Raw genomic sequence first — 22812 nt, 5'->3', positions numbered from 1 at the left:
AACAAAACTTGTTTGTTATTTATCTCGAATTTTTTTTTTTTTTTATTTCCTCTTTTTTTAATTTTTTTATTACCCCAAAAAAAAAAAAAAAAAAGCTAAAAAAAAAATAAAAAAACCCCCCCCCCCCCCCCCCTTTTTTTTTCTCTCTCTCTCTCTCTCTTTTTTTTTTTCTCTTTCTACTGAGCAGAAGAAGAAGATAAAGAAGAACATATAATAACTAACTCACATCTACCTATCCACCGCCGCAGTCCTCGGAGCCCAAGTCCACCAAGTCGGCAGCAACTGGGCGCACGCGGACGCGCACCTGCGCGCGGCGCTCCTGGCGCGCGACCCGGGCGGGGTCTACGTGCCGCCCTTCGACCACCCGGACCTCTGGGCGGGCGCCAGCACCCTCGTCGACGAGCTGGCCGCGCAGCTCGCGGCCCTGGGCGTCGCCCGGCTCGATGGCGTCGTGTGCAATTGCGGCGGGGGAGGCCTGCTGAATGGCGTTATGGATGGGGTGCGGAGGCATTTTGGTGGTGGTGGTGGCGGTGGTGAAGGAGGAAAAGGGGATAAAAGGGGAGAAGGGGAAGAAAGGGGAGATGAGAGGGAAGAGGGGGGAAATGAGGGGGGAGAGGGGAAGGAACCTCTCGTCCTGGCGGTCGAGACGATCGGCGCGGATAGCCTGCACCAGAGCGTCGCGGCGGGCGAGCTCGTCACGCTCCCGGCGATCACCAGCATCGCGACGAGCCTGGGCGCGCCGCGGGTATCGGAGCGGACGTGGCGGTGGGCGCGGGAGGCGGCGGGACAACTGAAGAGCGCGGTGGTGACGGACGCGGAGGCCGCCGTGGCGAGCGTTAGGTTCGCGGACGACGAGAGGATGCTGGTGGAGGCGGCGTGCGGGGCGACGATCTCCACGGTGTATAACGGGGATCTGAGGAGGTATATAGGAGGAGGGGGGGAGAAAGGGATTAGCGACGAGGAGTGGAGGGCGAAGAATGTGGTTGTGGTGGTGTGCGGCGGGGCTAATGTTAGCGCGGAGATATTGAGGGGGTATGAGGAGAGGTATGGGGGGGAGGTGAAGTGGTGATATATTTTATAAGGGGGTAGATAGAGGGATGGGTGGATGGGTTGGTATTATAGTATAGTATAGTATAAAAGGTATAAGGACGATGCGAGGATATATATACCTCTAGGTACTGTACATACGATAGAGTTGGGGAATATATCTTCACGATCGTAGGAGACCAAGTTGGGCTGCACATAAGGCACTGATAGACCTTTTCTATATCTACCTACCTACCTAGGTAAGGTATCTACTCGAATCTCTATTATAGCGTTAGCCATCATCACCACCATCTATTCCACCCCCATCTTCAACCTCAACCTATCATAAACCAACTCCTCATACCCCTCGCCCATAACCCCCGAATCCCTCCTCCCTTCCCACCCGTCCGCCCCCCCAAACCCCTCGAACACCATGCGTATCTCGCCAAAGTAATTCCTCTCGCCCCGCTGCTCGAACCCCAACGCCTTGAACAGCACGATGCTGGCCGTGTTCTCCGCGTTGATCTTGGCCACCACGTCTCTAAGCACGGGTTTCCCGTTACGCTCGGCGCCGTTGAGCGAGCCTGCGGTGTACTCGGCTAGAATACTGTCCAGATGCCTCCGCACGAAGGACAGGAACGTAGCGACGGCTGCACGACCTAGTCCTTTACCCCGGCACCGCGGGTCCGCAATCATGATGTCGATTTCCGCGGTGTAATACGTCTTTGCATCTTCTCCCTTCCGTTCCTTGTCATCACCACCCTGCTCCCCCTCCCCCTTCTCGTCATAATCATCATCGTCATCATCCCAGGGACTCAAGAACAGATTAACATCCCCGACCATCCTATCCGCCGCGTCTACTACCCCCGCTACCACAGATCCCTTCTTCTCTCGCGCATCCGAAGAGCCATTACCACCACCAGCAGCACCTCGTAACAGCGGTGCGCACACGATAAACGTAAGCTTATCCGAGGCCTCGCGCCACGACGCCTGGTTCTCGTACTCTTCTTCCAGCGAGAGGCGTTCGGAGGCGGTGGCTTCGCGGATGGACTGGGATATATTTATGTATATCATTAGTTTTATTTAGTCTTGGTGCTAAGAAGAAGGAGGAGAGAGAGAGAGAGAGAGAAAGGGGGTAAGTACGGGATCTTCCATCCACTGGTGGTATTTCTCCACGTGGTGCGCATCGTATGGCACGAGCAGGACTCTGCTGGTCGATACCGCTGTTGGGGTTGAGTATTAGCCGATTTATCTCTTGTGGCTTCGATGGGTAGGTAGGTAGCTCGTTGGTAGGTTGGTATGAGTCGAGCGGCGGGGTGAGGTGAGATGAGGGGCGAGAGAGAGATTGAACTCACCAGTATTCTCATTCAACCTCATCGTCGTGTGGGATTCTTGCAAGTATTAAGCGTATCCGTATCTCGTGTTGCATATTTTGATCGTATCATAAAACGTAATGGTCTTTGGAATTAATGGAAGGTTGGTTATAAGTGTAAAATAAATAAATCAAAGTCGCAAAATATTTTATTTTAGTCACATGTTTGTTTAAACAGCTCAGAACTAAAATACCAACACCACCAAACAAGGTAGGATTATAGCAACAACCACACAAGAGGGAGAAAGAATATACCATTATAACGATTATTAGAAAGGTCTCCTAAGTTTAATTCTTATGAATCATTCAAGATATCAATGAAACCCTTAGATACTCATTACCACGACCTTAATCGTATAGCAACCAAGCTGAGCTATACTGTCAGACGAATGCATATAAAAGGGGAATTTGCCGTAGGGTATCTATCTCAGCCTTTGCATACACGTGTAACCCTTTATCCAAATCTACACAGTTGATATCTACTATACACAACCGCCTTCTCTCTACCACTTTCAAAGCTAGGCTTCTTCCTTAATCCTCAACAGGCAGCGGCGGGAACAAACTGCTCTGCGCGCCCTCGCCCAGCGGAACGGTCGGCGTTCCATACCCATCGTCCGCATACAGTCGCGCGTGTTCCAGCGTCCTCCGATCGAGGCTCACGCCGAGCCTATCGAGCAGCTGGCCCGACTTCTCGGGGATGAACGGCTGAAGCAGGATACCCGCGACGCGCACCGACTCGGCCGCAAAGAAGATGATCTGCTCCACGGCCGCCGTGTCACCTGCCTTGCTCCTATCCCACGGCGCTGCGTCTTGCAGGAACCTATTTATCTGTAGCGCTTGTAAGAATATTACTGTGGAAATGAAGGGTGTAGTAGGAATGAAATTCTTGGCGGGGGGCTTACCTCGAATACGAATTCCATAATAGCCTGCAGCGCCCTCTTGGGATTGAGTTCGTCCATACGGTTTGAGACCTCCTTTACGATAGACTCTAGATATTCCTTCTGCATTTTGACCGAAGTAGAGACCAACTCAGACTGCTTGCCGTGCATAGACACTACCGCGTCTCTGATATTCCAGTTCTTCGATCTCGTAATCCGGTTGAGCAGATTACCCAGACCGCCCTGCAATCCCTTCTTGTACTTGTCGACGATAAACTCGTTGCTGTAATCGGCATCGGAGGACATGGCGCCGTTGTATATCAGGAAATAGCGCATGGTATCCACGCCAAATCGGTCGAGAGCGAAGAATGGGTTCACGACGTTGCCGACCGACTTGGACATCTTTTGCCGGCTCATCATCCAGTGGCCGTGGCTGAGGATGCGCTTCGGTAAGGGTAGGTCCAGGGCCATGAGCAGCGCAGGCCAATAAATGGCATGGAAGCGCACGATGTCCTTCCCAACCACATGAATGTCTACCGGCCAGCCCTTAGCGTGTTCGGAACCAGGAGGCCACACGGGATATCCCGCCACCGTGATGTAGTTAATCAGAGCGTCAACCCACACGTAAATCGTCTGGCTCGGGTCGTCGGGTACAGGAATACCCCAGTCAAGGCGGCTCACGGGACGGGATATAGACAAATCCTCCAGGTTATTCTGGACCCAGCTGATCACCTCGGAGAAGCGATTTTGAGGGGTGACCCAGCTCGGGTTATCGGAGTAGAACTGGAGTAGTTTTTCTCGAAAGGCCGTTAGTCGAAAGTGGTAATTCTTCTCTTCGGTCCATTCCACGGCACTACCCGTCTCGGCGCAGGCGGTAAACGGTTTCCCTGTTATAGGCGACACGCGCTTCTCGATCATAGACTCGGGATAGTACGTCTCATCGCTAACGCAGTACCAACCCTCGTGTTTCGTCTCGTATATATACCCGCTTTCTCTCAGCCTCGACCAGAAGTACTCAACTGCCTCTCTATGATCCGGGTCCGTCGTTCGAATGAAGTGATCGTACGAAATATTAGCTTTGTTGGCCAGGTCTTTAAACGTTTCGGAGTTGGTATCGCATAGAGCTTTTGGTTGGATATCTTGCAGCTCTGCCGCGCGTTGGACTTTCATCCCATGCTCGTCGGTTCCCGTGCTCAGTATTGCTTCTTTGCCTTTGAGGACCTGCCATCGCTTGAGCACATCTGCTATAACCATGCTATATAGATGGCCGACATGAGGAGCTTTTAGACAAGACCGAACTCAAATTAGCCCACGGTTGATTTGTTATAACAAACATTATCCATGCAAGACTTTGCAAGACTTAACAAAACTTACATGCATTGACGTAGAAAATGGGACTCGTCACGTAATACGGCTTGTCCTTGAGCTCTCGGAGAGCTGCGCTGCTGGTGAACAGCTTGCGCGAAGCCTTGATGCTTCTAAGTGACTGAGGTAACTGAAGTGACTGGCATGACTGGCATATCCAACCCGCGCGTGCCCTTTGCCCAGCTCTAACTGTCGACAATTGCCGGCTCAAGGCCCCCAAATGGCTCTTCATGACCTAAAAGCTTATCGTCTTTTGCAATTGCGACGTGCTTAGAGCTAATGCTAATCCATCCTTCCATCTTGAAAGTGGGATGTTTTTTTCTTTTTTCTTTTTATTACAAAAAAAAAAAGACATCGGCGAAAATGGAATGCTATATCCGATTAAAGACTTGGTGGGGCAACTGACCTTACCTTAGGTACCTAGGTACGAAGTATTGTACTTGATAAAAGCCACTACGTCATAGCATCTTTACTTATATGTATTGTACGTCCTTAGGTAGGTACCTATCATTTCAGAGCAAAAATCATAGCTATCTGAGAAAATGCCTAGCTACAGCACACAATGGGACGATATAAAGCAATCGTAGACACTTTTTTGCAAATCATGTCATGCAGCATCCATCTGGGAAAAGGAAACTTGCGCCGAGGGTTATCATCAATCACTTTGTCCCCATATAGTCCCTATTATAGACGTCAAGTCATGCCTCCCCTAACTTGTCATAAAGGGAAAATCATGTGATACCAGTGCCAGCGCCAGTGCCAGTGCGAATATATCGTTCAGGAAAGAGGATTAAAAAATATACCAGGTACCTAAGTAGGTACTAGGTAGGTAACTAGTAAAACCAAAATTAGGCTGAGGCCAAGAGTAATTCTTGCCAAAGGCTACAACAACCTAGTTAGAGCTAGACTGATGTTGTCGAGAGGTGCGCTCCAGGAGGGAACCGAATTAGGCTTTTGTGTCGAATCGAAGTTGAAAGCCGGAAGGGCAACAAAAGAAGGGGTTCTTCCTTTTCTGTAGTCATTGTTGTCTATAACAACAACATCCTGAGTAGATGTTACCTTGTCTGTAAACGTAACGCGCCGAATATAAGACAGATTGTAGTCTTGGAGGGGCAAGATTCATATCATAACCGTAGAGATATGACGTTGCCATTGATGAAAATCGTATTGCAAAAGTGAAACGACCATCCCACGCAAGTTGCTAATTGAGATTATCAAAGCCGGAATCCGATGTCCTCGAGAACTAAAAGGAAAGAAGGCCGAAAGGAAGACTAACACAATCAACCCTCCCGAGAGTACGGGTAACGCCACCGAAACACACGTGGCACTGAAAGTGGGAATGTGTAACGAAAAAAGAGGAGGAAAAAAAATCTAAGATCCCTTGAAGAGAAATTGGAGGTCTTCATGTGTGAGAGCCTCCAACGAGGCTTCATCCGAATTGACAGTCGATCTAATCATGTTCGCTTTCTTCTCCTGTAGCGCAACTATACGACTCTCCACGGAATCCTCGATACAGAGGCGCTTGATGATGCATGGTCGTGTCTGTCCGATGCGATGGCATCGGTCGGCCGATTGCCACTCTGCTGCTGGATTCCACCACCTACACACAAAAAAAAGGTTAGCATATTAGATATTTATCCTATACGGGTAGGTAAGGAATAGCAACTTACGGATCGACAATGAACACCCGCGACGCTTCTGTAAGATTCAGGGCGACGCCACCCGCTTTCAACGACACCAGGAAACACTCTACGTCGACGTTCTTCATGAAATGATCGATGGAAGCTTGTCGCTGAGCCGGCGTCATGCTTCCGTCAAGCATGACTGTTGTGATGCCGGCTCTTCGAAGACGCCATTCAATCAGTTGGAGCATTGTAGTAAACTGCGAGAAGATGATCGACTTGTGTGAAGCACTGTCCGATCGTAGCCTGTGGAGCTCATGAACGAGCAGCTCAATCTTAGACGACGATGTCCAGTTCTCCATTTTGATGCGATTGATTATGGACGATTTCTTGACAAGTATTGCGTCCTGCTCAATCTCAGGCTGCTCTAGATCGATAGATAGAGGGATGTGACAGCGAGGACAGTCTGGAGCCCCCTGGGAATTGACATAATGCTGCGCACAAGAGCGGCAGAAGTCATGCTTGCACTTGGACCGAATCGCCTCCTCAGCAGGTTCGTCGCAGATGCAGCAGACTAATATGTTCTGTCCTCCCTGTGCATTCTTCTTCAAGATTAGATCAGGATGGTTGGCGACCTGGCGCATCTGCATAATCAAACCAAATATATTGGCGTAGTTGTTAAGAAGAACGCCTTGCGCCACATAAGTGTCGAACTTGCGCTGGCTGTTATCCGTGATGCTTTTCGCGAAGTCGTTCTCCTCTTCGCTCAAGAATTGGCGATCCACGTAGACCTCCTTGACGGGAAGTTCCATGGCATTTGTATGATCTTTCTTGAGACGGCGCAACATGATCCGGTCCGTAAGAAGACGTAATTTAGCAAGGGCTTCTTTGCCTTCGCCGCGGTTACCGCTGCGGGAGATAGGATGCAGAAGTTCTTGATTGAAAACCGAAACATGCAACATCATGTAATGGCCACCTGAGGCGCGTTAGCGAAGGGGAAGGCAAAGCTTGAATTTTGCTTGTAAGAACTTACAATCTTTGCAATTCTTGTGCTCGTCCGCAGACCATTCGAGGTTGGCACAGCTACACTCTCTGCAAAAGTATTCCGCGAATGGGGTAATCTTGAGAAATCGAAGCAGCGAAAAGAACTCTCCGATTCGGTTCTGCAAGGGGGTTCCGGTCAAGCACCAGCGATACTCAACTTTGAGCGCAAAGCATGCCTTCGCAGTCATGGTGTTTCTGGACTTTGGAAATCTGTTAGCTTAGGAGCAGATAGAGAAAGGTTCTACAGGCCTACCTTGATACAATGAGCCTCGTCGAGAATCACGCGGTGAAACTTAATTTGGTGGATAGCACTCTTCTCCTTATACGTGCCCTCTTTCCTCTTGAAACCTTTCTCTTGCTTGCGGAACAAGGACTCCAGGGTATTATAGGACATCAAGATAACGTCAAACTTTTTAAGTTCTTTGGTTGTCAATTTCTTGGCCTTGGCATTGGTGCCATGGAATACTAGAGTCTTTAGCTTTCCATTTGTGTAGGACTCGATTTCAGATGTCCATTGCATTAAGGCAACAGGTGGCATGAGCACCAGAGACGGTGCTTTTGCTGGGTAGTCGGACATGATTAAAGACACCGCTTGGATAGTTTTGCCAAGACCCATCTCATCTCCAAGTAGGCCACCCTTCCACTTTGTTAATTCCATAGCCTTCATCCAGGAAAGACCTTCGAGTTGGAACGGTTTCAACTGGCGGGAGATGGTGATCGGCTGCTCGGCCTTTTTGGCCTTGAGAACAGGCATGCTTTCAAGGTCATCCCACATGGTTTCGAGCTCTGGATGATGCTTGGTTAACTTCATCCTCATCCTTTCCTTTCTGTTTAGAGGACGACGAATACGACGCGAGCGGGTAAAAGTAAACCCACGCTGAGGTGTACGTGCAGCCATAGTTGAAGCAGTATGTGAGGCTGTAGGTGAGGCTGCTTGTGAGACTGCTTGAGAAGCTGCCTGCACGGTTGTGTGGGAATCGGTGATCGGATCATCGGAGTCGGGTTCTGAGATATCTTCATCTTCATCTTCATCAAGAGCATATGTGCTAGAAGCCTCGGACATATCATCAATAGGCTCCTCATCATCCAACTCTGAGTCGGGCTCATCATCACTCATAGGGTCGGTAAGTTTTGGCTTCTTAAAGACTCGAGTTGATGAAAGAGGAATATCACTTTCGGCATCAGAATTATGGGCTATCACAGCACTGGGTCGCTTGCGACTAGTAACCATCTTGCCCTTAGCAGGGGCAGGATCTTCACGAGGTGCCTCCTCCATATTTATATCATCTTCCGAATCCTCTTCAGTATAGGCAATGGGGGCAGGCCGGCGACGTGTGACACCTCTAGACGAAGTTGTAGAGATGCGCCTGTTAGACTTGCTGCTTGTCGAGGTTGAGTCTTTGGGGAGCTCAGGCAACTCAACAACCAGGCGCGACCGTGCCCTACTTTTGGGTTGAGGAGGCTTGCTCGTGATAGAGGGCGCAGGAGTAACAGGATTACTAGTTGCAGGTGTTGAATACCCGCTGTCTGAAATAGCTGAATTGCTATCAATAGTGGTAATCTTAGAGGATCTTCCACGGCGTAGGGGAACAACAGGTTGTGAGGCAGTAGTGCTAGCACTGTCTGTTGCGGAGCTCTCCTCTGCAACCTTCGAGCGTCGGGTTCGTGGCGCCATGGCGTTGGAAATGTTGTGAACGTGAAAACCAGCAATGGGATTAAAAGTGATGATCGCCGATGAAGAAAAGAGATAGTGGTTAGCACATATATGTTTATCATAAATCACATATGTGCAGATAATTAATGGTTGAAAAAAAAAGTTAAGGAGTGGTGAATGGGAGGGTTAAAGTAGGGCGCCTAGGCAATATGTAAGAAATAGGGCAGGCAAAGAAGATCAAAGTCGCCGGGGATTTGCTTTTGCCTTTTCAACTCTGCCTTTGCCTCCAATTATTAATGAATAAATGCAGTGGATATTCCACCAAAGGGGTTATTTCGTAAAGGATGTACCTTTAGTTCTATTCTAATCAACAATGGGAGATCTCAGTGCGCTAGAAAGTAGGGCCAGATCGGGTTGGGTTGTTGATCATTGATGATGGAGATGAGAAAGATTCCAGACCGGAGAGAGAGGCGTATGAAGATTTAGTGGGGGAAGATAGAAGGGAAAGAAGGAAGTGGGTCTAAAAATGTTCTCAAGGCGCGACTACTACACGCAAACTCGTGACTTGATCGACCCTGGAGAAGGTACTAAGTGAGCACCAGGTGGGTACTAAGGCGGGTCTTTCCATAAAGGTAACCAATAGAATTAGAGAGCTAGCACTTAAACCCCCTGCAGGTACACCCATCCTCCGATTCTAGCGATTCTAGCGATTCTAGCGGGAAAGGGGGTCCCGCCACTGTCCCTCTCAGGTACCCTGGCACGGATAGCAGCTACGCTAAAAAGCAATTAAACTGATAAGGTTGCTGCCTGAAACGGAACCACTTAACGCGCTTTTAGCTGTGCCCAGTGGCGTCAGTCCCTGTTAATTCTTTGACTTTATTGCACTATCTTATTTGTTCACTGAGTCAGTTCACTTTCTTTTTTTTCTTTCTTTTTTTTAACAAGACTGCTTCGTACAGGGGTATGATTAATATAGTATAAAGCTTGAGAAACTTTGATTAGGGGCTGGTAACTAATAATAAGCACTTACTCAGGGTGTTTGCCTTGTCTACCTAAGAGTAGTAACTTACAACTAATTACTACTACACTCACCTCCATTTCGGCGACCTGTGATATTTCATCCCATGTTTTTTTTTCGGGTGAGGCTCAACTCAACTCAACATAATATCCACCATATTTCATCTAAATCGCCGGTCGTCGTCGCTTTATAGCAAACACCATAGATGAATATAAAAAATCATCTAAACTGAAAATATGTACGTCATACTTTTCTATACTACTTTACCATTGCCAGATTGCCCCAAAGTAAAGCTAACAGTTCGATTCAGGCAGCGAAACATTCGGGGACCTCGGTCTGCCCTCACAGACTACCTAGCTTCCCAAAATATCTCGGCAAGGCAGATCCGAGCTAATCATGAGGCGAGACTTAGGGCTGCTGTCGCAGACCAAGCCGCAGCATCCTCATCAATAGCTCAGAACGTAGAACCTGCAGAGGCTCCAGAGACTGCTGAGAATGATGAAGATGATGCTGAGTCTTTAGTTTCTACAAGTACCCGACAAGCCACAACTCGTAAGCGCAAGTCGGCAGTTGCTGCTACAGAGAAAATCAAGAACTCTAAACCATCCAAGCTACGCAAGTCTCGCCGAAACGACCCGGACAACGAGTCTGACGAGGACGCACTTGAACGAAGCGCAGGTCCCATGCCTGGCCAGCTAGCAAACTGCGAGGAATGCCACAAACGATTTACAGTGACTGCGTATTCGCGTGCCGGCCCGGAAGGGGGCCTGCTTTGTCCCCAGTGCAGCATGAAGCTAACCAAAGAAGAGAATGCTGCTAGGGACGCTTCTAAGAAAGGCAAGCAAAAGGCCACTGGGGTTCCTATTAAACGTGAACGAAGAAAGATCCAGAGTCTTATACTAGATGGCCAGATTGGAGTCAAGACCCTGATGACCCTCTGCGTTGAGACGTTGGCCAACAATATCCATCTTGCCGACGACCTCGGTGACCTACCTTTACCAGCTATCGATCGCGTTTCTAGACATTTGTCCAAACGTCGTCTTATGGGTCCCGACACTCTGAATCTATTTCTTCAGCCTCAAACTCATGATATTATGATATACGATGGAGGCCGCTTGAATTCAAATGACTACATGCGAATTTTCCAGGTGTGCTCCAGTCTCAAGGCCCTGAAGCTGCGCAACGCGATTCAATTCAAAGATGAGGTTATGGAGTACTTGATAGGAAGACACATTGCCCTGGAAACCTTTTATATATCCGGCGCAAATCTCATTACCGATGAATATTGGGAGAAATACCTAAAGGCCAAGGGACAGAGCCTTGAGAGCCTTCGTGTCTATTTCACCGATCGGTATTTCGGTGATAAGACTATAGAGTCTTTACCCGGCTACTGCCCATCTCTGAACCGACTGAAGATTTACCACAACCAAGCTGTCACCGACAAGGGAATAGAACACATCGCGCAGCTTCCTCAACTCCAGCATTTGGGGCTACGCCTTGTCAATCAGACGCAGACAATGCCCTATGTCAATGTCGTACAGAAATTAGGGCATCAGTTATATACCCTTTCTATCAGAGATGTTCCACAGGTTGACGATCGCCTGCTCGACGCAATCCATGATCACTGCACTCGGTTAGTTAAGCTCCGCATTACAAATAGCGAGGCTATGACCGATGCGGGCTTTGCTAGACTCTTCAAAGACTGGAAGAACAAGCCCCTTCAAATTGTAGACTTGGAACTATGCCGTCACGTCGACTCGTCAAATCCCAGATTGAACCAGCATATGGTCGGCTTCTGCTCGGCCGGTTTCCGAGCCTTGATGAAGCATTCGGGCAAACACTTAAGAAAGCTCAACATCCATGGATGCAGACACGTATCTGGCGAAGCGTTTGAGGATGTGTTTGCCGTCGGTCAGGTGTATCCTGATCTCTTAGACATGGAGATCAGTTTCTGCGAGGAGGTAACAGACTTGATCGTCGGGCTGATTTTCAAAAGTTGCCCTAGACTAAAGAGACTGAACGTCTTTGGATGCATGAAGGTAAGTTTCTTTTCTTTTCCTTTTTTTTTTTTTTCTCAGTTGGTATTGGATAAATCCAGCGAACGAGCAGTACACTGTTTCCCCTATTCAATGTTCCCTTTTATGTTTGCTATAGAATTTCCACATATTTAAAACCAGATGTGACTAACAGAATGGCGTGTCTAGGTGAAGGATGTGCGTGTCCCTAGAGGCAAGATTTTGGTCGGTGTCCCTAATGCGATGGGCATGATCATTGAAGGCACCGAGGATTAAATCGGAGAGTGTTTTATATTCCTTTTCACGATACCCGACTTCAAAAGGCATTTCAGGGGTTTGGTGTTAGGTGTTTACGGCATTGAGTCCAGTTAATGGTTTTTTGCGATGATCTCTACATGAAGCACGAACGCCGAGAACAGGTCGTTCAGCCTATCCAGCCAGCCTAAGGTGTGGCAGGAATTGCTTTGCTCAGCTACGCGTGATTTTCTCCGAAATACGTTGCCGTTATAAATGGTCAATCGATGAGCACGTTACGGACGATGCTACCGAAAGGTTATTGACAATAATAATCTTTCATCGCGAGTCAACAATCTCGATGTGCTTTGCTGGGTTACTTCTCAGCTCATAATAAATGTGCAAACATCCAGGCAGTTAGCAAGACTTATTGTTTGTCCGATACCAGGAAGCACGATATACTAGCTTAGCAATGCGAGTGATTTTCTTATAATCTATAATTACACAAGACTCATACGTACATGGTTGTAGCGCCGGGAGGTCACGCCGTAGATAACCGTAGCTCCGAATTGCGCCATCGACTTTTGTTCGCCCTTAAGTGTGATCCACCCCGATAATCATTCGATATGTTGTATTATTTTTTTATTTTCTTTCCTTATATTTAATGATCGGATATGTCTAACTTAAGAGTATAGATATTTCTCTTTTTCCCTTATTACATTACAGTTTAGAATAGTATAACCACCAAATCTTTTTCTTTTTCCTTTTTTTCTTTCCAAAACAATAAATCCAAGATATCAACTACTATAAAACAACTCAACCGTATATTAATTACTCCGCACTTCTCCATCCCGGGACGTCCCGGCTCCCCCTCATCCCGGAATAAATAATAATGGGCTCCTCCTCCTCATCTCTCCCCACGGCCACCAAGCCGCAGCCGTTCAACGTAAAGAAGATCGCCATCATCGGCGCCGGCCCAAGCGGCCTCGCCGTAGCGAAATACCTGCTGGCGCAGGACGGCGCATTCCCGCGCGTCGACATCTTCGAGCAGCAGGCCGAGGTCGGCGGCGTGTGGAACTACAGCCCCGTGCCCAGGCCGCCCGAGTCGGTGCCCGTGCCGCAGACGGACGCGCATCCGGAGAGGATGGATCCGCCGGTTTTCGAGGAGGGAAAGGGAGAGGGCAATGAAAAGGAAAGGGTGCCGTTGTTCCCCTCCCCCATGTACGACGACCTGCACACGAATATCCCCCACACCCTCATGCATTACGCGGATCTCGACTTCCCAGACGGCTGCGCGATATTCCCCTCCCGCGCCGACGTCCAGGCCTACCTTGTCGAGTACGCGCGCGACGTCCGCCACTTGATCCGGTTCTCGACGCAAGTGACCTCGGTGGCGGTGCGCACGGACGCCTTCCGCCCGCGCGGGCGCGAGCAATGGGACGTGCGCGCGACGGACCTGCGGACGGGGGAGGAGCGCAGGGAGACGTACGACGCGGTGGTCGTGGCTTCGGGGCATTACTCGACGCCGTACATCCCGGGCTCGATCGAGGGGCTGCGCGCGTTCCACGCCGCGCACCCGGGCGTCGTCTCGCACTCCAAGACGTACCGTGCCCCGGAGCCGTTCCGCGGGAAGAAGGTCGTGGTCGTGGGGACGGGCGCGTCGGGGCTCGATATCGCGGCCCAGATACGCCGCGTGTGCAGGCGCCCGCTGGTGCTTTCGGCGCAGAGCGCCGCGCCCAGCGAGACGCTCGAGCATATAGGAGGCGGGGACGTCGTGCAGGTCGGGCGGATTAAGAGGTTTTTGGTTGAGGAGCGGGGGGTGGAGTTTTTCCCCCTAGATGAGAGTGATGACGACGAGGATGAGGATGGAAATGGCGTTGGAAAGAAAGAGGAAGAGGGAGAGGCAAAGGGAGGAGGAGAAAAAGAAAAAGAGACGAGAATTGAAAAGGACGTCGACGCTGTACTCTTCTGCACGGGCTACCTCTTCACCTTCCCCTTCCTGCCCAGCCTCCCGCTCGTGACCAACGGCCGCAAGGTCCACGGCCTCGCCAAGCACTTCCTGCACATCGGGCACCCGACGCTCGCGTTCCCGGGGCTGCCGATCAAGGTGATCCCCTTCCCGCTCGCGCAGGCGCAGGGCGCGGTCCTCGCGCGCCTGTGGTCGAACACCCTGCCTCTGCCGCCCCTCTCCGTCCTCGAGTCGTGGTCGCGCGAAGAAGGCGAGAAGCGGGTCAGCGACGAGAAGTACCACGTGTTCCCCAAGGGCGGGGACGGGGCGTATATCAACGAGATCTACGAGTGGCTGGAGAAGGACACTACTACGGATGAAGAAGGGAAGAAGAAGGGCAAGGAGCCGCCGCATTGGGACGCGCAGATGCTCTGGCAGAGGGGCATATATATCGAGGCGAAGATGCAGTTCGAGAAGACGGGCAGACAGGCCAAGACCCTGGAGGAGCTGGGGTTTCGGTATATGCCGGAGGAGGTAGAGGGGAAGAAGGCGGAGGATGTGGAGGGGAAGGATCCGCATTTAGATGTTGCTGGGTGAAGGGGGCAGAGATGTATGTATATTGCCTCTAGGTTAGGATATTAGAAGAGATAAGGTATATAGGAGGTATGTATATAGGTATAGACCAAGCCAGACCAGATCATAGTTAGAAAGAGAAAGCTAGTTACGATATCTCACATCATATCATATCAAGAGTATATACTGAACCAAATAGTTCAACAGGTAGTTAATTACAAAAAGACCCATATGCGTAGGGAATAGCTATATACAAGGTAGGTACCTACCTAAGGTACCTAACCTAAGGTATGCGATAATATACAAGTATAAAACAGTTAAGACTACCCAAGTCTTAGGTAACCATGCAACATGATTTCCCATAACCAAATCATCATAAACGTCTGCCTCATAACGCCGGCTCCATGCTAATGATAAAAAAAAACCCTTTAGGAAATACAGCGCTAGGCTGCTTCATATCCGTCTACCGTAGTAGAACCGAAAAGACTCCTACCGGAGGACACGCAGATAGATACTTAAATAAGCTTTTTAAGCGGAAGGGGAATCGTTCTCCAGCGTCGAAGAAATCTGCCGGTCCAGAGCCGCCCATTCCTCCAGCCGCTGAAGCAGTTCCGCATCATCCGTGACTTCCCTCTGCCTGGTCCTCCGTTCTTTGAACGGGAGGCCGTCGGGACCGCACCCGCTGATGTGCCCGAAGTACGACAGGTGGGCGTCGACGTCGAGCCCGCCGGTGCCGCCGTTGCAGTGGGTGTTCGCGAAGCCGCTGCACACCTTGACGTCCGCGGCCGCGTACGTGGTCACGGTGTCGTTGCTCCCGGTCGACAGCCAGTACTCCGGGCTCGTGTGCCGGTAGTCGGCGAAGATGGGGGGCAGGCGCGGGACCGGGTCGTCCGAGTGCGTCACGCGGTACTCGCCGCCCGGCTGGGCCGTGATGAAATCGACGAGGGCTTTGTTGCCTACGCGCGGGCTGCCGTACGTGTAGAGATCGAGTTTGTAGCCCTTCTCCCGCGCATAGCCGGCGGCGACCGTGGCAACTGCTCCGCCCAAGGAATGCCCCGTGAAGATAATTTCGTAAGAAGGGTTGGCTTTCTTAGCCGCTGCTACGCCTTTAAGTAGTTTATCTTCTATCTCTTTCCACGACACGTGGAAGCCAGTATGCATTAAGCAGCCATCCACGAGGTGGCAAGGAAGCGGGACGAAAGAAAGACTATTTTGAGGTTAGACGGGGTGTTCGTGATAGGTATATACATACTAAGAGTATATTAGAAGTTAGACTTACTCGGCTATCCAGTTACGAATGGAATGAGTTCCTCTTATAGATACCACGATCAGCTCATTCTTGTCATCGGTCGCGACGAAGCCTTGGATATCGGTGAGGTGTCCACTTATAAAGCATTAGCCTGATGTGTTATTTCCTTGTGTACATTCCACGCTTGGAATTCAACATATGATTATGATGATGATATCAACTTACGAGAAGGTTGCTACCACCTTAGCACCAGCAGCTGTGACATCCGGACAGGTGTTTTCGGCGCAGGTGACGATAGAACCTAAGTCCACCTCGCTGTTACAGTAGCTAGCCCCGGCATACTGAGAGAAGAACTTCAAAATCGAAACGTCAGCGTTGGTAACAGTATCTGTTTATTTTGTTAGTATATCGTTTCGTTCAAGTTGGGGATGATCCGCAACACGTACTGCCACTGCTAATCTCGTAGTGAGTTGCGGGAACCGGGCCCGCAGCAGCGAGTAAGGCAAAGGCAGGTACCAAGGCGTAGCTAAACGGCTTCATCTTGACCAGTCAAGAGGAAAAGCGGGAACGAGAAGGAGACGGCTGAAGGATGACGCTAAAGAAGACGAGAATGAAGCATGGACATTCTGCGCGGAATGCCCTTTACTTATTATGGGGAATGAGGATGAGAATGAGAATGGGTTAATAGCCCAACAACTCAACAATATGGCTTCGAGACACGCCGATGTGGTCCCGCTAACGAGTCGCTATACCCTTTCGACCTACCTACCTACCTATGTAGGTAGGTTACTCTGGGGCGTGTGTAGACATGGTCGTAGCAAGTCCGTGTTTCGGTTGAACCAATTTGGATCTATCAATCCACGTTTAGAACATCTATAATGGCTCTTCCGATCTGGGGGTTTCAACTTTCTGGAAGAGCTTGTCTCCGCCACAATCCTATCTACATAGTACCCTAGGAGGTAGCTATGTTAAGACTAACAATAACACGCATGTTATACGTGGATAACACATTACCTACCTTAAGCGGGCAGTCTCCAAGCTTTTTCTAACGCTTTAGAGAGGCGGGCGAGTCGACATTTGATATGACTAGACCGAAATATTCGAAATATTCGAAATCAGAGGATTGACCCCTGTGGGGTAGGGTCATGAAATACATTATTTGAGGTGGTGTCTTTTTTTTCTTCCTTTTTTTTTGGTTACCATGTAGGGAAGGGGAAGGTTGGGTGCAACGGTCGGTGAAGAGGATTGATTGGTCCATAAAGGGACAATAGAGTAACCAATTAATACCCGAAGCGGAATATTTTAAAGCTTCTCATTCGCTGCGTGTTACCAGAGCTAAGACCAAAGCTAAGATAGTTTAACTTTATAAGACTCGTCTCGTAAGACATATAAGTCCAGTGCACCATATAGGGCATTCCATCTCGGGGAATACAAAACAATCCAGCCCTCTTTGATTGTTCAGCTGCGCACGTAGTAGAAACATTGTGACAATATCTTCAGCGATTTGATTTTTATGCTTAAATGGCATAACAATTGATGAGACATTGAAGGGGTTGTGAGGTATCAAATCAGGATTATAGGATTCGAAATCTACCTCCTACCTTAAATCCTAATGAGGGGTCTACTACGGTACGCTGTCAGTCCGTAACACAAATAGACGGAAATAGATCAACCTGATAGCCTGATCAACTTTGCCCGCTGCCCTGGTACCTGCCCGGCACGTGAGTGTATGTACCTTCTGGGTAGGTGCTTAAGGTTTGTTACACGTTCAAGGATAACGCCATAAGCGCTCAGGTGGGGATCCCTGCTCGGCACTTTTTTGGCATTTTTTTGCTTTTTGGGGTACTGTGGTGGTGATTACGTATTGGACCAGGTAGGAGGTAGGTAAGCAATGGGTATTGCCGAGTTTTGGTGGGAGGAGCCGACTCGTTAGAAATGTTCCCAATACAACATCAAATTACCCACAACTTCAGCACCTCTGGCACCAAAAGAAAAGTCCCCTAAAACATTATGCGAGTAATTGTTGAAACAACCCGCCTTCTTCAACGTGGCTGAGCTAGTAAATATGGCGCATCAACTACATCTGTTACCTATACTCGATTGATTATATTCGACTTTGAGAGATGAACATACGGAGGTAGAGAGGTAAGTCGTATAAAACTAAAGAGTGCGTTGCTTAGCAAAATGTAGGCACCTAGGTACTTAGGTGTACGTATGGTATTATTAACAAGCTTGATTACCAAACGTGCCTCCTAAGGATATAATATTCTTTACGTACCTTTAGGTACTCTTTATTTGGTAAAGTCAGAATTATACTAGTAACTTCGCTTACTTATTAGTTCTGGTTGAATATAGGTCTCGGTACCTATAATACGATAATTCTTCAAGTACGATTACGAAAACTTACGGAGAGATGTAACGCTGACCTGCAACTTGGAAGTGCCAAGGCTGCCTACCCGTTAAACAGGTACCTACCTACCTCCTATCAATATTTCTCCACCTATCCCGTCCCCTAATTCACCGGGTTTTCGGTGAGCTAGTAGCATTAGTGTCGCGTACCAGGTACCTATATTTCGTACCCAAGGTTAATACCAGGAAGTATTTAATTCTCCCTCAAGCACAAACGCATAACTATACCAAGAATCTCATAAATCACGATCAACGCAGAAAACGATAGTGGTAGATCGTGGGGAAATCTCCAGGAACGTGCTTATCTTTATAGCTGCTTTGAGTATAGCATCGGAAGCTGAAATCCATATCGAGATTACTTCCCCGATGCTTCGTAGCGTCCATGCTACCATAACTAACCTCTATAGCTATCGTAAACCAATGATAATCCATCTCACATCTCATTGTTACCTTTTACAACCTTACAATACACGTCACAAGAGGTCGAGAGGTCAGCTGCTAAAGACTTCACTGCCGAGATGCAATGCTCCTACACCTGTCAGGTCAGCCTCTTGACTTTATTTGCGCTGGTAGCGGTGGACTTTCGAGGTGACCGCCATTTTGATCTACCCTATCCATCCTACCTATGCAGGTGACTCTTTACACGAATTATACATAGTACCACCTAGGTTAGGTAATCTACACCTTTGAATGCTACACTTTACCTGCTCATATAAGCCCTTGGCTTCGGAAATCGGCCGTTGTTGTTATCGAGCTACCACGGTTGAAGGACCAAGACTACCTCTAGCAGTTCTACCCAGCGTCATCTTGGCTAGCGGAATAGCGGAAATTGCTTCCTCGACCCAACCCACAGCTACCCCATAATGGCCGGATATCCATATGTTGTGCGGGTATACCGGCATCATCCAAGATCTTGGTTCTGCGTAGTGATGGAACCGCAGGAACAACCCTTCGGATCGAACCCGAAGAGCGAGCTGCATACCTCGTACAGAAAGCAGGACCATGTCTTGCTTGTGCTAGGTAGAAAAACCTGGATATGCGGGCTGAGCGGCAGTAACCGTCCACAATGCATGCTTCCCGTGCCCTCGTTTCCTAGATCATCCCTAGATCATCCCTCCTATCATCCACCTATTTATCTAAGGCAATCGCCAATCACGAGTGTGACAATGGCGTTGCCTTACTGTTCAGCCACACAGCTCGCGTGTCTCACGAGCTCACGAGTCCACGATGCGCTTTTGAAGTGCCGTAAATACATAACAATTAATTAGTTTCCTACCTTGGGGAAGCCCCATGCTACCTCATCCTTTCTGGCACGATCGTAATGGTAATCTTCAAGATGCGGTGTCCTTCAGGTCTCCGTAGTCTTTCGTTATGCTTCCTCGCGAGCGCGGCGTCGGCCTCCGTATTACACCCTCGCGATCCCGTCCCGCAGGGTTTTGTCGCCGCCCCGTATTACCCGACCCCTTACGGTGGCTGGGCCGACGACTGGGCCGAGAGTTACGACAAAGCTGTGAAGTTGGTGTCGCAAATGACTTTAGCTGAGAAAATTAACTTAACTGCTGGTACCGGTCTTTTCATGGTAAATTAACTCCTGCGAAAGTTATATCGAATCTTCTCCATTAACTGTAGTTTAGGGTATGATAACTAGCGAATATTAAGTCATTTTTATAAATGTTAACATACTAATTCAGGACCCTGCGTTGGAAATACTGGTAGTGTACCACGACTGGGATTTCCGCAATTATGTTTGCAGGATGGCCCTCTAGGTGTACGAACAACAGACAACATTACTGCTTTCCCCGCTGGTATCACTACTGGAGCAACGTTCAACAAGGATCTTATATACGAAAGGGGCGTGGCCCTTGGTGAGGAATTCAAGGGCAAGGGGGCCAACTTTTATTTGGGACCATGTGTTGGACCTCTAGGAAGGAAACCGAGAGGCGGCCGAAACTGGGAAGGCTTCGGAACTGATCCCGTTCTTCAAGCTATTTCCGCAGCTCAGACGATTAAAGGTGTACAAGATCAGGGGGTGATTGCTGCGTTGAAGCATTTAATCGGGAATGAGCAAGAGCTTTACCGCATGTACAACCCGTTCCAGCAAGCCTACAGTTCGAATATCGGCAAGTCTACCTAAGTAAACAACAAAACATCATTGGAAATTTGCAACTAATAGGGTAATAGACGACCGAGCACTACACGAATTATACCTTTGGCCATTTGCAGAGGGCGTAAAGGCCGGAGTTGGTTCAATAATGGCCTCATATAACGCTGTACGTTGGTCTATGATTATGCTTCAGCCCGAGCAATTTGTATTGATTGAATTATAGGTCAATGGCTCTGCTTCTTCTCAGAACAGTTATATTCTCAACGGGCTGCTGAAGGATGAACTTGGCTTCCAAGGTCTTGTCATGACCGATTGGCTTGCTCAGATTTCCGGCGTTGCCTCTGCCCTCGCCGGCCTCGACATGTCTATGCCCGGAGATACGATTGGAAACAATGTACCTCTGTTTGGCTACTCTAACTGGATGTACGAACTTACACGATCGGTCCTAAATGGTTCTGTGCCTGTTGATCGATTAAACGATATGGCTACGCGTGTTGTTGCTACGTGGTATCAACTTGGCCAAGATAAGGACTACCCACCTCCTAACTTTTCTTCAAATACCGCGGATCGTGAAGGGCCGCTCTATCCTGGTGCCCTCTTCTCTCCTGTCGGTGTCGTCAACGAATACGTCAATGTCCAGGCCGACCACAAAGTCGTCGCTAAACAAGTGGCTCAAGAGGCGATCACGCTACTAAAGAACAATGGCAGCTTCCTGCCAATATCAACTTCAGCACCTCTCTTCGTATTCGGGACTGACGCACAGGCTGACCCTAAGGGTATCAACTCGTGCACGGACAAGAGCTGCAACAGAGGTCTGCTAGGTATGGGATGGGGTTCGGGATCAGCCAACTACCCCTATATAGACGACCCAATTAGTTCGTTCAAGCGAAAAGCGAAAAACGTTACGTATTACGCTACAGATAGCTTCCCCTCCGTCCCAGAGCCGACTGGGGACGATGTCGCTGTCGTGTTTATCACCTCTGACTCTGGTGAGAATACATATACTGTTGAAGGCAACCATGGAGACCGCGACGAGAGTGGACTTAAGGCATGGCATAACGGCGATGAGCTTGTTCAGAAAGCAGCCGCGAAGTACAGCAACGTTGTTGTCGTTGTTCACACCGTTGGCCCCATCATTGTGGAACCTTGGATCGATCTTCCTTCAGTCAAAGCCGTGTTGATAGCCCATCTTCCCGGACAGGAAGCTGGCGATTCGCTAACTGAGATCATATATGGCGAAGCAGCCCCTAGCGGCCACCTTCCATACAGCATTCCCGTTTCCGAAAACGATTATCCTGACAGTCTCAACCTGGTTGCCACGCCTCTTAGCCAGACGCAGGATACGTACTCGGAAGGCCTATACATCGACTACCGATACTTCAATAAGCACAATATCAAGCCGCGCTTTGCTTTCGGTCACGGCCTTAGCTACGCGTCCTTCAGCTTCTCTAACGCCACCATCACCCGCGTAACGGAGCTATCGGAGGTTCCACCGGCTCGACCAGCAAAGCCCAAATCTCCCGTTGCCAGCCTCAATACCACCATCCCATCTGCGTCGGAAGCGTACTTCCCCGACGGCCTCGACCGCATCTGGAGGTACCTGTACCCGTGGCTGCCCAACGGCGAAGCCGACGCGGCGTACAAGGCCGGCGCGGGCGGCGACAAGAATTACCCGTACCCGGAGGGCTACTCGGACCAGCAGAAGGAAGACGCGCCGCCGGCGGGGGGCCCCAGCGGCGGCAACCCGGCGCTCTGGGACGTCGCGTACACGGTCCAAGTCACGGTGACGAACACGGCCGAGCAGGGCACGACGGGCGGCAAGGCGGTCGCGCAGGCGTACGTGCAATTCCCCGCGGACGCGAGGGTCGACACGCCCGTCATCCAGCTGCGTGACTTCGCGAAGACGCGGGCCGCGCTCGCGCCCGGGCAGAGCGAGACGCTGGTGCTGAGCCTCGCACGCAGGGACGTGAGCGTCTGGGACGTCGCGCGGCAGAACTGGGTGGTGCCGAAGCCGGACGGGAGGTACAAGGTGTGGATCGGGCAGGCGAGTGACGATTTGCCGGTCGTGTGCTACTCGGATAGCTTGGAGTGCGAGACGGGCGTCGAGGGAGGGCCTTCCGTTTAGAGGATGGGGGGTAGTTGGCGCCTGATGAATGAGGACGAGGATTGGAGCGGGAACGGGACGATTGTGATGGTGGAGACGGGGATGGGGTTGGGGATGGGAGGGTGGAAGATGAATGATGTGTTTATAGAGTTATAAATCATAAGGCTTTGTAACTATTTAATATTGTTTCTTGGTAT

General features: G+C 49.7%; 8 protein-coding genes across 8 annotated transcripts in view; 4 read left to right on the top strand and 4 right to left on the bottom strand.

Annotated features, from left to right (window-relative positions):
* The window catches only part of F4812DRAFT_469820 (tryptophan synthase beta subunit-like PLP-dependent enzyme), a gene marked incomplete at its 5' end in the record, with an annotated part of 2073 nt that extends 665 nt beyond the window's left edge, over nucleotides 1-1408 (top strand). Inside the window, one exon of the mRNA XM_047938912.1 lies at nucleotides 249-1408. Within this exon, the coding sequence (XP_047792050.1) occupies nucleotides 249-1069 (821 nt within the window). The 3' untranslated portion in view covers nucleotides 1070-1408. The remainder of the gene's footprint in view (nucleotides 1-248) is intronic.
* On the bottom strand, nucleotides 1339-2549 carry F4812DRAFT_469818 (GNAT domain-containing protein; the record flags this gene model as incomplete). Its single annotated transcript, XM_047938911.1, has 3 exons — nucleotides 2382-2549; nucleotides 2170-2249; nucleotides 1339-2076 (listed from the first exon to the last, which is right to left on the bottom strand). Exons 1-3 carry the CDS (start codon nucleotides 2401-2403, stop codon nucleotides 1339-1341), a joined length of 840 nt encoding a protein of 279 aa, XP_047792049.1. The 5' UTR covers nucleotides 2404-2549.
* Nucleotides 2550-2632: 83 nt separating this feature from the next.
* F4812DRAFT_301493 (tRNA synthetases class I (M)-domain-containing protein) lies at nucleotides 2633-4990 on the bottom strand. Its single transcript, XM_047931226.1, has 3 exons — nucleotides 4651-4990; nucleotides 3301-4556; nucleotides 2633-3226 (listed from the first exon to the last, which is right to left on the bottom strand). Exons 1-3 carry the CDS (start codon nucleotides 4871-4873, stop codon nucleotides 2930-2932), a joined length of 1776 nt encoding a protein of 591 aa, XP_047792048.1. The 5' UTR covers nucleotides 4874-4990; the 3' UTR covers nucleotides 2633-2929.
* Nucleotides 4991-5696: 706 nt separating this feature from the next.
* Nucleotides 5697-9167, bottom strand: F4812DRAFT_301485 (SNF2 family N-terminal domain-containing protein). The gene is made up of 4 exons (XM_047931225.1): nucleotides 7561-9167; nucleotides 7297-7507; nucleotides 6312-7239; nucleotides 5697-6241 (listed from the first exon to the last, which is right to left on the bottom strand). The coding sequence occupies exons 1-4, from the start codon at nucleotides 8980-8982 to the stop codon at nucleotides 6013-6015; spliced, it is 2790 nt and encodes a 929-aa protein (XP_047792047.1). The 5' UTR covers nucleotides 8983-9167; the 3' UTR covers nucleotides 5697-6012.
* A 682-nt stretch (nucleotides 9168-9849) lies between these two features.
* On the top strand, nucleotides 9850-12745 carry F4812DRAFT_420139 (RNI-like protein). Its single transcript, XM_047933419.1, has 3 exons — nucleotides 9850-10217; nucleotides 10290-12018; nucleotides 12184-12745. Coding segments are annotated over exons 1-3 (1818 nt in total). The 5' UTR covers nucleotides 9850-10215; the 3' UTR covers nucleotides 12271-12745.
* A 234-nt stretch (nucleotides 12746-12979) lies between these two features.
* On the top strand, nucleotides 12980-15097 carry F4812DRAFT_420137 (FAD/NAD(P)-binding domain-containing protein). The gene has a single exon (XM_047933418.1). The coding sequence runs from the start codon at nucleotides 13121-13123 to the stop codon at nucleotides 14771-14773; it is 1653 nt and encodes a 550-aa protein (XP_047792045.1). The 5' UTR covers nucleotides 12980-13120; the 3' UTR covers nucleotides 14774-15097.
* Nucleotides 14954-17260, bottom strand: F4812DRAFT_420134 (alpha/beta-hydrolase). The gene is made up of 5 exons (XM_047933417.1): nucleotides 17017-17260; nucleotides 16445-16950; nucleotides 16224-16386; nucleotides 16029-16133; nucleotides 14954-15956 (listed from the first exon to the last, which is right to left on the bottom strand). The coding sequence occupies exons 2-5, from the start codon at nucleotides 16536-16538 to the stop codon at nucleotides 15278-15280; spliced, it is 1041 nt and encodes a 346-aa protein (XP_047792044.1). The 5' UTR covers nucleotides 16539-16950; nucleotides 17017-17260; the 3' UTR covers nucleotides 14954-15277.
* A 2483-nt stretch (nucleotides 17261-19743) lies between these two features.
* F4812DRAFT_457130 (glycoside hydrolase family 3 protein) lies at nucleotides 19744-22636 on the top strand (the record flags this gene model as incomplete). The annotated part of the gene is made up of 4 exons (XM_047937118.1): nucleotides 19744-19969; nucleotides 20099-20515; nucleotides 20589-20677; nucleotides 20735-22636. The coding sequence occupies 4 exons, from the start codon at nucleotides 19744-19746 to the stop codon at nucleotides 22634-22636; spliced, it is 2634 nt and encodes an 877-aa protein (XP_047792043.1).
* Nucleotides 22637-22812: the final 176 nt, after the last annotated feature.

Source organism: Daldinia caldariorum (assembly GCF_022478825.1).
Source record: "Daldinia caldariorum strain CBS 122874 unplaced genomic scaffold F4812scaffold_4, whole genome shotgun sequence".
Taxonomy (NCBI): Eukaryota; Fungi; Ascomycota; class Sordariomycetes; order Xylariales; family Hypoxylaceae; genus Daldinia; species Daldinia caldariorum.
This window is presented reverse-complemented; position numbering and strand designations above follow the sequence as displayed.